General features: G+C 38.1%; 1 protein-coding gene across 1 annotated transcript; it reads left to right on the forward strand.

Moving 5' to 3' along the window:
• The first annotated feature begins 12120 nt into the window (after positions 1-12120).
• Positions 12121-13656, forward strand: LOC146925826 (uncharacterized). Its single transcript, XM_085701902.1, has one exon. It carries the CDS (start codon positions 12121-12123, stop codon positions 13654-13656), a length of 1536 nt encoding a protein of 511 aa, XP_085558028.1.
• The last annotated feature ends 227 nt before the right edge of the window (positions 13657-13883 follow it).

The raw sequence follows: 13883 nt of genomic DNA on the forward strand, positions 1-13883 counted from the left end.
CACTATTTAAAAGTTAATAAAATTACAACAACTCCCCGGCAACGGCGCCAAAAACTTGATAGGGCCAAACCGCAAGTGCACGGCCTATCGAAGTAATAGTAGTAAGAAAGAGTATCGTTCCGCTAGGGAGTTGTGAATTCAATCAACTTTTAGAGAATGATTAGAAGAGAAGAAAGCTTATAAAAAGGGAGGTTTAGTTGCTGAAGGTAAATAACAATAATAATAAATAAAGAGCCTTGGGATTATTGGTTCGTCATAACAACGAATCTTTTCACAAGCAAGCCTTAAACTTATAATTATGCGTTAATCTTAATTTCTAAGGACAAGTTTCTCTTTAGCATATCACAGCTTCTCTCGAAGTCAGTGAGTGTATCCCTCCAACAACCACACCTATTCTCATGGGTGATTGCCTTTGGGACCCTTAAAGATCGAAACTTTATGTGTCCCAAGGTTTGCTAGACTATTCTCATGTTTCGCAAACCTTGTCTAAATTCACTTGTTCGGATATCAAAGCTCCGCGTTCGCTTTATGAATTGATATCTGTGATGATGAATTAACCATTATCAAACCCTCTGCGTTCGCTTCCACAGTTTGATAATAATTAATTCATGTTAAAACGGTGAATTTAGATTAGGAATTAAGGTAACATATAATTAGGGTTTAAGGCTTGACTTGATCCGGATTACGTCATTAGACTTATCCAACGATCCCAAGACAAAGAAGTGTCTACTCACTAACGTTCATTGTAGACATGGGGGAAGAAGAGAGAAAGCAATAAAGTAAAAGAACAATAATATAAACGTGAACTTTTATTCCAAGAACAAAAGATGAATGTTTATGATGGAGTGCTACTCTATTTATAGCTTTACAATTGACTTAAAATCTAAGCAACTACAAGGGCAAAGCAGTGAAACTACAACAGAGTATCTTGGGCTCGAAGAAAAGCAGCAAAAGAGGCTTCTGGGAGGTGGCACGGCCGTGCCACATGTTGGCACGGGCCGTGCCAAGCTTCTGACTATGTGGGAATATATTTTTGTCCCGTATCTTCGTATTTTCGCACTGTATTTGCTCCAGTCCTCTTTCTTTTGCTCCAAGACACCTTCCACCATATATTCGTTCCTAAAATATAATAAAAAACAATTTAAAGTAAAATATTCAAAAAGGAAATAAAATGCAATAAAATAAAATCAAATCTTAAATAAAACTAAACTAAATAATGCAATAAAATAGACTAATTAATGACTCATCAAGTATTAGGTTAGAAGTTAGCGTTGAACAATCAAGAACATCTGGATTCATTTTACGGATTAGTTCCAGGAGGAGCAGCCCCGGAAGTTAATCCTTTACTACCGGTAATAATGCCTAACAAGGCGTACCGGACTCCCTTAGTGAACGTGCGGGTCCCTCACGGCTTACCCCATTCCCCTTGGAGAACCTTTTGTACCCAACCTTGGAAGGTATACAAAAGACACGACACCTTACTTCTTAATAATCTTATTCGTATGATTCTTGTCTTATCTTACTCGTGAATAGATTACTATTTGTTATTCTTCTTATTAATCAATCTCAAGACTTAACTATCTAATTCTCGATATATAGATCGAGGCTCTAAGTTCTCTCCCTTTATCATAGTGTATAGCTTGCTACCCCTTCAGGACTTAGCTTTCTCTCATGTCATGCTTTGCCATTACCAACGAATACTTGCTTTACTCTTTTATTCTCAAGAAAACATTTGAAAGCCTATGCCTTAGGACATTGTTATGAGGGGTTCACTTATAAAAAGACTGTCCAAGGAAAACAGCTCGAAGAACAACCAAAGGCAAGAGGCGAGCAAACAGTGCAGTGCTGCACTGACTTACTCGCCTAGGCGAGTACAAGAGCTCGCTAGGCGAGCTGCCTTACTCGCAGCTGCGAGCAAAAGGCGAGCAACACCCCCCTGCGGCCTTCGAGCTCGCCGTGGCGAGCAACTTACTCGCGAGGCGAGCTATAACAGTCCAGAATCAACCAAAATGGTGTTTTTGATCAAAAGACCTCATATACAAGTATCTCAAAGCATAATATGACCCTTAGGAACATTTAAACCTGTAAAAACAGTCTTAGAGCAAGTATCCATAAGTTAAACAAGCATCACATGAAAAGGGCAAATAATTTATATGTATAAACCCTAACAAAACAACTACTCTTTCACAAGCAACACACAACCCATGGAAAGGATCTATCTAAGAACTCACCTTTGGATGATTATAAGTAGACTCACACAAGCTCAAGCTCTTGACAACAATTTATCCACAAACCCTAGATATGAGAAATCTTTGGTGAAGCTTGCACCAACTCCCTTGCCAACAAACTAAGCCTAATCTCTAGTCTAGTGAAGGTTTGGAAGATGATTGAGTGGTGATTCAAGTTTGGGTGATGAGTAGTGGTAATAATCTTAGAGAGAAGGAAGAGCAAAAGAGAAAGATAGAAAACCTAGAGAAAGAGTGGAGAAAATATTATGAAGGTAAAAGTCCCAAAATCATATAAATATCTTCCTCATGCGAAATTCCAAAATTACCCCTTGTCTTAAACGCACGCATTTATTCGTTATCAGATATTCCATCAGTTCATAATAAGCGGTATATTACATTAATGGTATCCATCTCTTTTTTAATACCACACCAAATGGAGGATGAAATATGATGCCTGGTGTAGTTGTTTCTTCTCATAACTCTACTTCTAAGAACAGATGCCCATTGTTCCTTAGAGTGCAAAAAATCCCAGCAGAATTTAAGGTTAGTAGCTTCATTGAGACAAATTAGGGATTTAACGTTTAGGCCACCTTCATCAAAAGAAGAACAAATTTTTTTCCAAGCAACAGTCACCATCTTCCTCTTTGTGATATCACCACTCCAAATGAAGTTCTTAATCCATCTTTCCATTTCTCTGAGCAAGCTAACAGGCCAAGTGTAAACAGACATTGTGTGAATAAGCATTGATTGTACCACGGCTTTGACTAATTGAACTCTTCCTGCCATAGAAAGGAGAGAGGCTTTCCAAGTTGCTAATTTCAGTTTCACTCTATCAGCAATTGATTGAAAATGAATTTTTTTTGGTTTTCCTTTGAAAATAGGAGCCCCAAGGTAAGTAAAAGGCAAGGCCCCTACAGAGAAACCAAGTAAGTTAACAATGTGATCAAGTCTATGATTATGGATACCTCCAGCATAAATTGAAGACTTTCTGATGTTCATAATCTGTCCAGAGCAGTTTGCATATCTTGTGAAAAGATCCTTCAAAGCTTCTAAGCTAGACATTTTTCCTTTGCAGAAAACCATAAGGTCATCAGCATAGAAACAGTGAGATGGAATCTTAGAGTGTCTAAATGCAGAGATGAGCTCAATGGTACCATTGTCAACAAGTTTTGATATTCCTCTACTAATAACTTCTTCTGCAATACAAAAGAGAAGTGGTGACAAAGGGTCACCTTGTCTGACACCTCTATTGCATTTGAAGTACCCCTCCTGAGTACCATTCACACAAATGGAAATATTAGCTGATTGGAGAATGGTTTTGATCCAGCTGCAGAAAGTTTGGTTAAAACCAAAACTTATAAGAACTTTGAGCAGAAACTCCCAATTTAAGGTATCAAAAGCCTTTGAGACATCAATTTTTAAAGCTAGGTTCCCCCCAAAAGACTTTTTATCCAGGACATTGATAGCTTCAGAGGTTAAAGCAATGCAGTCTTTAATATTCCTCCCTTTGACAAAACCCCTTTGTTCAACAGAAATTATACTAGGCAGGATGTTTGCAAGTCTGTCAGCAATAACCTTTGAAATTATTTTGAATTTGAAATTAGCTAGGGCTATGGGTCTATATTGATCAATGGTGTCAGCATTAGGATTTTTAGGGATCAATATTAGGGAATTGGCATTATAGTTAGGAAGTAACCAACCAGTATGAAAGAATTCCAACACAGCTTCAATGACATCATGTTGCACAATCTCCCAGTATGTTTGAAAGAAACAAGCACCAAATCCATCTGGACCTGGAGCTCCATCACCATTCAGACTAAACACTGCAGCCTTGATTTCATCTCTAGAGGGAACCATAGTTAACAAGCTATTGGTATGATTGTCTATGAGAGGAGGGATGACTTCTTCCACCAGCAAAGAATCCTGCAAAACAAAGTTAGAAGAAAAAAGATTCTGATAGTAATTAACAATATGACTAGTAATAGTTTGAGGATCAGTGATGATATCTTCTTCAATCCTCAAAGAGGAAATGACTTTTGCCTTGTTTTTGATTTTGGTGACTCTATGAAAGAAACTTGTATTTCTATCACCATGCAAATGCCAATTTATTCTAGCTTTTTCCTTCCAGAAGGACTCCTGCTTGTTAAGGGCTTGGTCAAGATCAATTTGGGCTAATTTCTCATCATTCATAAGCTGATCAGAATGACTAAAAAGGTTAATTTGAGTTTGGATATCAGATAGTTTGGATTCAGCAAGTTCAACATGGGAATGAATATTACCAAAAATATCTTTGTTCCACTGCTTGAGTTTGGCTTTGAGGTTTTTGAGCTTAGAGCTGAGGATATACATGGGACAACCAGGGATAGTAATGTTCCAACAATCAGAGATGATTTGATTGCAGTCAGTATGGAGTGTCCACATCTTCAAAAATTTAAAGGATGATGCAATCTTGATGTTATCTGTTTTGAAATCAAGCAGGAGAGGGTAGTGGTCAGAACTTGTTTTAACAAGGGTTGAGCAAGATATGGATGTGCAGAGATCAAGCATTTTATGGTTAACAATGGATCTATCAAGTCTCCTTTTGGTGTGTCTTCTACCAGATCTACCATTGTCCCAGGTGTAGGTGGCACCTCTAGTAGGCAGGTGAATTAAGTCATTTGTGTCAGACCAATTAACAAAGTCATTAATGGGGGGGTCTAGCAGGTGTGAAGCTCCCATTATGTTCATGCACTCCTAAAATGGTGTTGAAGTCTCCAATGATGGTCCAAGGGGCATTAAAAGTGTTGTTCAGTAAACTAAGTTTTTGCCAAAGATCTCTCCTTTTAATGTTACTGGTTGAAGCATAAACAGCAGAAAAAAGAAGATTGTGATTATTAACAGGGATGCTAAAAGTGACTTGTTGGCTATCTACATCTAAAACAGAAGGGTTAAGATTAGTGGAGCAAAAACACCAAAGATTAGGTCGAAGATTTCCCCTATCATTGAGAGAAAAAATCTTAAAACCTAATCTATGAAGCCAAGAGGGAGGGAATTTGGAGAAATCCATCCAAGGTTCAGCAATAAACACTAAGTCAGGTTTATGTAACAAAATTAATCTACTAAGAGCTAACCTTGAGGGTTGGTTAGCTAAACCCCTTATGTTCCAGTAGAGACTCTTCATCTGAAGGGTTTAGAGTTGCCAGATTTAGCTCTGGTATTGTATAGACTATTCTTTGATGACCCTTTTTTGGTAGCAGGTTTCCTCTTTTGAACAACTTTAAATCCTTCATCTGGTATATCATACTTATCAGTGCCTTCTTCTTCCAGATGTTTGAGAGGTCTTTTGTCAGTTTCTGCCTCATCAGCCATATTAGCCCATGAATTTTTAAGGAACTCTCTGTTTTGTCTCTCTATATCTTCCTCACTAATATCAACTGAGCAATCCTCCTCTTCAGAGTCTTCATGATCCATAGAAGCATCAGAAGTCTTAGTTCTATAAATTTGTTGAGTTGCATCAACAAACTCTGAGCCTTGTGAGCTATCATCATTCTCATCTAGTCCCTTTTGCACTTCATCAAGCTCTTCATTCACTTGTTGTTCCAATTCCAAGTCTGCAGATCTCATAGCATCTCTGATGTTTTCTTCATTAGCTTCCTTACTCAAAAGGGCTTCAAATGAGTTATTTTGTCTTCCCTCCAGATTATCTTTAGTTCCACTAGGTCCAGCTTTACCTGTGACATGTTTGTTGCTTTTATCATGTTTCTCAGCACTGACTGCAGTCTCTTTTGCTATATCAACAATAATAGGGTCCTTAACATGGTTGCCCTGTTTTTGCACTTCTTGTCTTTTCTTCCATGTTTCTTTCCCAGTCACATTCATAGGACCAGCCTTCATTCCCTCATCTCCTTTGAACTCAGAAGAATTCATCAGTTTGCAACTACCAATATGATGACCTATTTTCTTACAGTGACTACAGAAATCAGGAATGTTTTCATAGTCAAGCTCAACAAAGAAAGCATAACCTACCCTTTCGACCAAAACCTTGTATCTTAGGGTTTGAGTGACATTCATATCCACAAGGACCCTAGCATAATGACCAAACGTACGTTCAATCATGGGCTTAGCAGAGGCAGAGTCTGTGCAAATAGGAGTACCTGCGCTACTAGCAATAGCAAATAAGATCCTGGGCCTCCAATACTCCTGTGGTAAACCATAAATTCTTACCCAAACCTGCGCAGAAGTGCTATTCTGCAGATTAGGTTCAAAGTCCTTGGTCCAAGTGAAGAATTTCATTACGCCTGGGTTAAGATTCCAGGAAGCTATGGATCTCACACGTTTGACATCCTCCAGACATGAAAAAGTGAGACTGTAACAACCTTTACCTATAAATGAGATTCCCCACTTGCTGAGATCCTTCCATAAGGTGGATAGTTTGGCGCGCAAATCAAAAGTTGAAAGCGGGGACGACCCTTTAGGCCAGATGATTCTGGCATGAAGGTTAAACTTGCATTCGTTTAATCCGGTCAAATATTCCTCTTCTGGAATCGATATTGAGAAATTATCCCCTTTGAGAATCGGTTGGGGGAGTTGAGAGGTGGGTATATCACAGATGTTGGATACAGCCTGAGCAAAGGTTTTTGGCTTGCCTTTGAAGAACTTTAGATGGTTTAGGGTTGATAATTGGGTCCTTGTTTTGATGACGAACCTCGGGGGTTATGGTGGTTTGAGTGGTGGTTACAGTGGCGGTTGTTGGGATAGGGTTATTGGTGTTTACGAAGGCGGTGGTTTTAACCGGGGTTGGGTTAGGTTTAGTTTGAGGAGCTTTAGATGTTGGGATGGAAGTGTCGTCGATAAGACATTTCCAAGTATCCATGATGTCGGGTTTGAATATTGAGTTAGAAAATAATAATAATAATAATAATAATAATAATAATAATAATAATAATAATAATAATAATAATAATAATAATAATAATAATAATAATAATAATAATATACGGTGTGACAATTTATATAACTAATTTTTTTTATTTGTGATGAAACTAAATCTCTTTCTCTATAGGGTTTTGATTTTTGTGTTTAAAAGAAGATTTGAGGTGAACATAACATTAATTCATGATATTTGGAGATATATTTGTGTAGAATTTTTTTTATTCAAAGAAGATGATGAAGATTCAAAGGAAGAAGATGAAGATGATGAACATCTTCATCATATTTCTGGATTTTTTTTCATTTTTAATAAAAATATATTTAAAAAAAATTATGTACGTTTTTAATAAAAAAAAATGAGAAAAAGGATATGTATATGTGCTTTTATGAGAGATAAAAGACCTAAACGAAAAAAAATAAAGATAAAGGACCAAAGTGTTACAAATAAATAAGATAAAGAACCTCTAATGTAATCTTGTTTATAATTAAATAAAAATTAAAAGTATTTTTTTTTAAGGATAAAAATTAAAAGTATTAAAAGTTACCTTATGATTAAAATTGATTTTTTTTTTAGAAACAATTGACTCATTTATTTGACATTTAATGTTGTCAATGTATATTACATTTTGATTGGTTGATATCATGAAGGGGTAAATACCCTCTAAACAAGAGAGGGTAATCTAGAAAAAAAAACCATAATAAATAGGTCAAGTGATAACAATTTTTTCACTTCAACCTCTGTATATCTTTGTGATAGTAACAATGAATATGAGTTCTTTTCTTACCATCTATTCTTTTATTTTTCTTGTTTCATAATTCCTTTTTATATTGCTCCTAGGCATGGCAACAAAACCCATACCCGTAGTTATCCAACCGAACCAAACCCAATTTGACGGGTTTTCCCCGTTTTGACTGGGTTTGGGTATAGGTTTGGGTTTTCCCCGATTTCAAAACACGGGTATGGGACGGGTAACGGGTATATAGGTACCCACCCCGAACTCATACCCAAACCCGTCCCGAATGAAGAAAACTACTTAATATTGATATGCCATGTTATTTTGTTTGATAATTGCCGTGTTATAAAAACTACCATTGATATTTAAAGGAGCAACTAAATCAATCGGTCTAACAAATGTTAAAGTGAACACATTGTTGGATAATGCATTACAATATTTCTCTAGGGGTTGCTAAAAAACTTCTATTTTTTATTAAAAAAAAATTATTCAATGCGGGGACGGGGATGGGGCGGGGATACCCGAACCCGTCGGGGACGGGAATGGGGTTCAATTTCTCATCCCCGTTGGGTATGGGTAGGGTAACGGGTAAGTATATGAGAATCGAGTATGGGGATGGGGAATGTAAAACCCGTCCCCACCCCGCCCCATTGCCATGCCTAATTGCTCCAAACAATGGTTTAAGTGTTGAACTCATCCACCGTGACGCTTCAAAATCACCACTATATCAATCCACACAAAACAAATACCAACATGTTGTCAATGCCTGTCATACTCCAATTTTTGACCTAAGGATCCTACATTCATACACCGACACGTGTCACCTGACATTGATCAATCCCCGATTTTCAGTGAAAAAATTCGGCAGAGAGGCATTTTAAAATACCTCATATTTGGTTCCGAGTCGGGCCCTCGTCTCACTTTTTTTTAATTAACTTTAATTTCCATCTTTTATTTAAATTCTTTAATTAATTGACTCTAATTTCTTTTTTTTTCTTTTTAAATATATGTATATATTTTGATTTATCTCATTTTTGTTTCTTATTTTATTGTTATTTTGTTTTTATTTATTTTGTTATTATGTCCATAAAAAACCAAAAATATGCATATTTATCTCTTGGTATTTTTACCTTTTTCATTTTATTTACTTATTTTATTAAAAAAGTGCTTAAGTCAAAAAATAGTCCAAGTTCACGCGCGTGATCATCTCGTCTCAATCCCAATCCAGTCACGCGTTCCTCCCATCCGAATCCTGTCCATGTCCAGGTTCATGCGCGTCTTCCTCTTCATCAATCCAGCAACAGCCTTTCCGTTTTCTCCTCCCCAAGTCACAATTTTTCTGCAAGTTTTTCAAACGAACCCTAACAGAACCCTCACGCTATAAATTAAGACCTACAGACACAAATGAAAAAATTCCAGCGAGGAGGCACACTCAAGGGCGAATCCATCTCTGCAGAACATGGGGGAGACTGAAATTCGACGAGCAGAACCTGCAACAGAACAGAGACAGACACGACAACAACAACCAATCGGCGACACAAGTTACAGTAACAACATATCAGATCCTCACAAGCCTACCGATCCAGATTCAAGCGTAAGGAACCGCACCAATATCAACAATCTCATCACAGACTCGTGCAATCAGAGAACCAGAGGTATATGTCCTCTTCTCTTTAGATCTAGTTTTGTTTAGGCTGTTGTGTTGGTAAAAAACGGAAATAAAAAACTAGAAGAAGAGTAGGGTAGATCGAAACAAGAAAAGAAACACACAAAAAAGAGTTTGTGGGTGTTGGTTACGGCGGCGCCGCCGTTCCTAACGGCCGGCCGCCGCCACTCTTGCCGGTAGACTCATGAATGAAGGAACAGAGAGAATGAGAGAGAGCAGAGAAGAAAAGAGAAGGCAAGGAGAGAGAAACGTGTGTAAAAATGAATGAAAAATCTGCCAACCCATGTTTATATGCTACCCATAACCCGACCCAGTATGTGACCCAACCGGTCCAATAAACCAACCCGGTTCGGCCTGCAAGGCCCATCTTGCTTCTCCCTTTTGTGCTTGTTGTTTAATACACTCCTGCTTGCTACCTGCACACCCCCTGAATGCTGTTTACACCCCTGCTGTCAATTTATTTCTTTCGCGTTCTTTTTTTCTTTCTTTTCATAAGCATCACATTTTTATTTAATCCCCATGCATTTTTTTCATTTAGGTTTATTATTCTACTCATTGCATACTCATTTTTATTTTTAGTCATTTATTCCATCACATAGAACTTCAAAATGTATAAATAGGTTTTAATGTAATTTATTTTTATTTTTGTTTCTTGCACATAAATTAGAATGTAAATAGGCATCAATGTCATTTATTTATTTTTATCGCAGACCGTAGAATGTATTAATAGGTTCTTTTTTGTAATAGTTTAGGTGCAGGTGTGCGTGTGTGGGTGTATGTTTTACTTTCATGCTCTAGTTTAGGTTAATGGTCTTTGTGGTGATCCAACGTCACCACAAAGTGCTACGCTTTATTTTCTTGCTCCGATAGTTTTAGTTTTTTTAGTTTAATTATCATTCAAAAACAACAAAAACATGCAAATAGTTCAAAAAAACACAAAAATATTTTCTTAAATAAACCTTGATCCTAAATCAAGTGACGTCTTTTTATTTTCTTTTCTTAATCAAATATCAATCAATCTAATTTATTTTGAGTCCATTTTTCTTCAATATTAAAAAACACAAACAAATACTCTTTTGCCACTTTGGCTTTCTTCTATTTTAAAACATTTTTCAAAAAACAATAAAAAAAACACTCAACCAATCAAACGTCAGTTTTTTACCACGAACTACGTGATTTTGATCCCTCACGGGTACGTAGGCAAAGGACTTGTCCTTCCAAATCAATAAAATGTAGATAATTAGGTTCTCCTTTATTAATCATTTCAAATTCTTTTTTCTTCAAAAATAAGCAAGTTATAGCACATTATTTAAATAAAAACCAAGAGGTTCTCGTAGAGTACTACGGACATAAAGGGTTCTAACACCTTCCCTTTATGTAACTAACCCCCGAACCTAAAATCTTTTCAAATGGGGTGTTTGAACTTTTTTTCCCCTTTTCCTAAAAAATTAAATGTTCAGTCGTGAAATAATCAAGTGAGTCAAAAGCTAATCAAATAGCCTTGATCTCCGAAAAATGACGCGACAGAATTGGCGACTTCACTGGGGATACCCCTAAGAGGGTTGTGCCTAACTTGGTCTTATTTAAGTTTTGTGCTATAGCTTGCTTAAAAATCAAAACAAAAAATAAAAGATGGAAATACGTGTATGTAAATTCTCCCCTTCTTCTTTCTTCTTTCTTTTAACGTGAGTGGTGAGATAAGTCCTACACCCGGACTTGAGGGAAATTAAGATAGGACCGGGTATAATCATAGTTTCCATGCCAAGAGTACTCTTCGGTATTGGTACATGTGATAACCCACTCAATGGAGGGATCTTGGAGGTATACTTTTGTCGTCGTGAGTACTCGCGTATGGCATGTTACTTTCAAGTGACCGTCGAAGTTGAGAACTTTTAGTCACCTTTAACCCATCTTGGCCTTTTAGGACGTAGTGCGGTGGCTAGTCGAGAGTACTCTCGTATTGGTTGACACGCGATACTACACCCAAACGAGACTAACCTACGAATATTGTTGGAACGAGAGTACTCTCGTCACCTAACAAATATTCAGAAGTGGTTGAAAACTTTGGGAACTTGATAGAACCCTTGTTACCAGTGCAAATGGAAACCTTAGTCCTTACCAAATGGCGTTGTTATCCCTAAGCTCCAACATTGTATACCCTAAACCTCATCATGTTTTCCTTGCATAATCATACATACATGCATTCATCCATGAAAACTTTTTTCTCATTAAACATTGAAGGACTTAGATAGGTTCTTATAAACATCAGAGGTGTGGACCCTATAAAGAGGGACACCAAGGAATACAATTTCAAAAGTCTTAAACTAGACCTTAGCTTTGTCGGGGACTTTGTCTTTGGCTTTGCTTTTGTTCTTAAAGGAACCGTCTTTAATATCTCAAATTATTAAATGAAACAATATTCCTTATAATGTTTACAATTACTTTGACAAGTCCTTCAACAAAAAAAATTGTGTCTATTTTTGCATAAGCATCTTGCATCATGCATTTCATAGTCTCAATTCCGAGTCTCACAATTTTTTTTTTCTTTCTTTTCCGTCAAACGTCAACCCATCTCAAAAGAGTCATGGCATCCTCGTCCAACTTGCATTTACAACACTCGAGCAATCGAAATGAAAAGGAGGAATATCTCGAACAGGAAAACCAAGTGCTTCGGGCGGAAATGGCAGTCATGCAGACCAAGATGGACGAAATGACTGAATTGATGAAGACACTGACGGTTGCTCAAGCACCTCCTCCTCCTCCTATCAGGACTCTAGCCGAAATTGTTTCTACTGGCCCCGAATGGACGTTTTGTGCCAATACTTCGGAGTACTCTACACCTCAACGTTCCGTACCTTGGTTCCCGCCTCTTACTGCTGGTGAAATACTCCGTCCCATTGCTTGTGAAGCTCAGATGCCTACTTTTCAACGTGCAACTCATGTTCCTCAGCAAGTTACGACAATTCCTCCAGTTGTCGTAACCTACTCAACACCCGCCGTTCATATTATCCCACAACAAGAGGAGCCCATCTTCCATTCTGGGAGTGCGGGGGCCTATGATAGAGTTAATGACTTGCAGCAAAAATATGATGAAATTCAGCGGGATGTGAGAGCCCTCCATGGAAAGAAAGGGTTTGGGAAATCTGCTTACGATCTCTGTTTGGTGCCAAATGTTCAGATACCCCACAAGTTCAAGGTACCAGATTTCGAGAAGTATAAGGGGAACTCATGTCCTGAGGAACATCTAACAATGTATGTGAGAAAGATGTATGTCTATGTCAAGGATGATCCGGTCCTTATCTATTTCTTTCAAGAGAGTTTGGCTAGTCCTGCCTCAAAATGGTACATGAATTTAGACAAAACAAAGATCCAAACTTTCCAGGATCTGTGTGATGCTTTTGTGGAACAATACAGTTACAATGTGGATATGGCCCCAGACCGGAGCGATCTTCAGGCTATGACTCAGGGAGACAAAGAAACATTCAAGGAATATGCTCAACGGTGGAGAAATATCGCTGCCCAAGTCAGCCCACGTGTGGAAGGGAAGGAGATGACCAAACTTTTTTTAAAAACTCTCAATCAGTTCTATTACGTGAATATGGTCGGAAGTACGCCCAAGGACTTTGCTGAGATGGTTGCTGTGGGTGTACAGTTGGAAGAAGGAGTCCGAGAAGGACGATTGGACAAAGAAAGTGTCCCCGCCAGTAGTTCAAAAAAGAAAGAGCAGGAGGTTAGTATGGTGAAAGGGCGGCCTCAGCGAAAATATCCGGCCTATCAACATGTGGCCGCTATTACACCCGCTCCCAATGCCGATCAACAACCGTATCAACAGCAAAAGCCTCGACAACAGACTCCAAGGACACGATTTGATTCGATTCCCATGAAGTATGCTGAGTTGCTCCCATCTTTGCTCGAAGGGAATTATGTCCAGACCTGGCCGCCTCCTCCGATGCCTAGAAGATTGCCAGCAGGTTTTAGAGCCGACCTCTCATGTGACTTCCATCAAGGGGCGCCAGGTCACGATGTTGAGCGCTGTTATGCTTTGAGGAATGCAGTTCAAGATTTAGTCGAAGCCAAGGTCCTGTCCTTCACAGACTTGAATCAAAATGTGCAAAGCTAATATGATACCGAACCACGGGACCTTATCCTGAAGAGGTGGTGCGTAATTTTAGTGAAACATGGAGTGGATAGCTGCAATTGGGTCGTTTTTGATGTTCATCCTACTAATTATTTGTTCAAATAATGTTTGTTTGTTGCTTTTCGCTTTTCAAAAACATCATCTCGTCCCGCCCGAGACGAAAGTGAACTTGTGTATGGCTTTTTTGCTTTAAGTATGGTCATCTTTAA

This window comes from Medicago sativa, chromosome 4 (assembly GCF_051527215.1).
Source record: "Medicago sativa cultivar Bolivia chromosome 4, Bolivia_mono, whole genome shotgun sequence".
Classification (NCBI taxonomy): domain Eukaryota; kingdom Viridiplantae; phylum Streptophyta; class Magnoliopsida; order Fabales; family Fabaceae; genus Medicago; species Medicago sativa.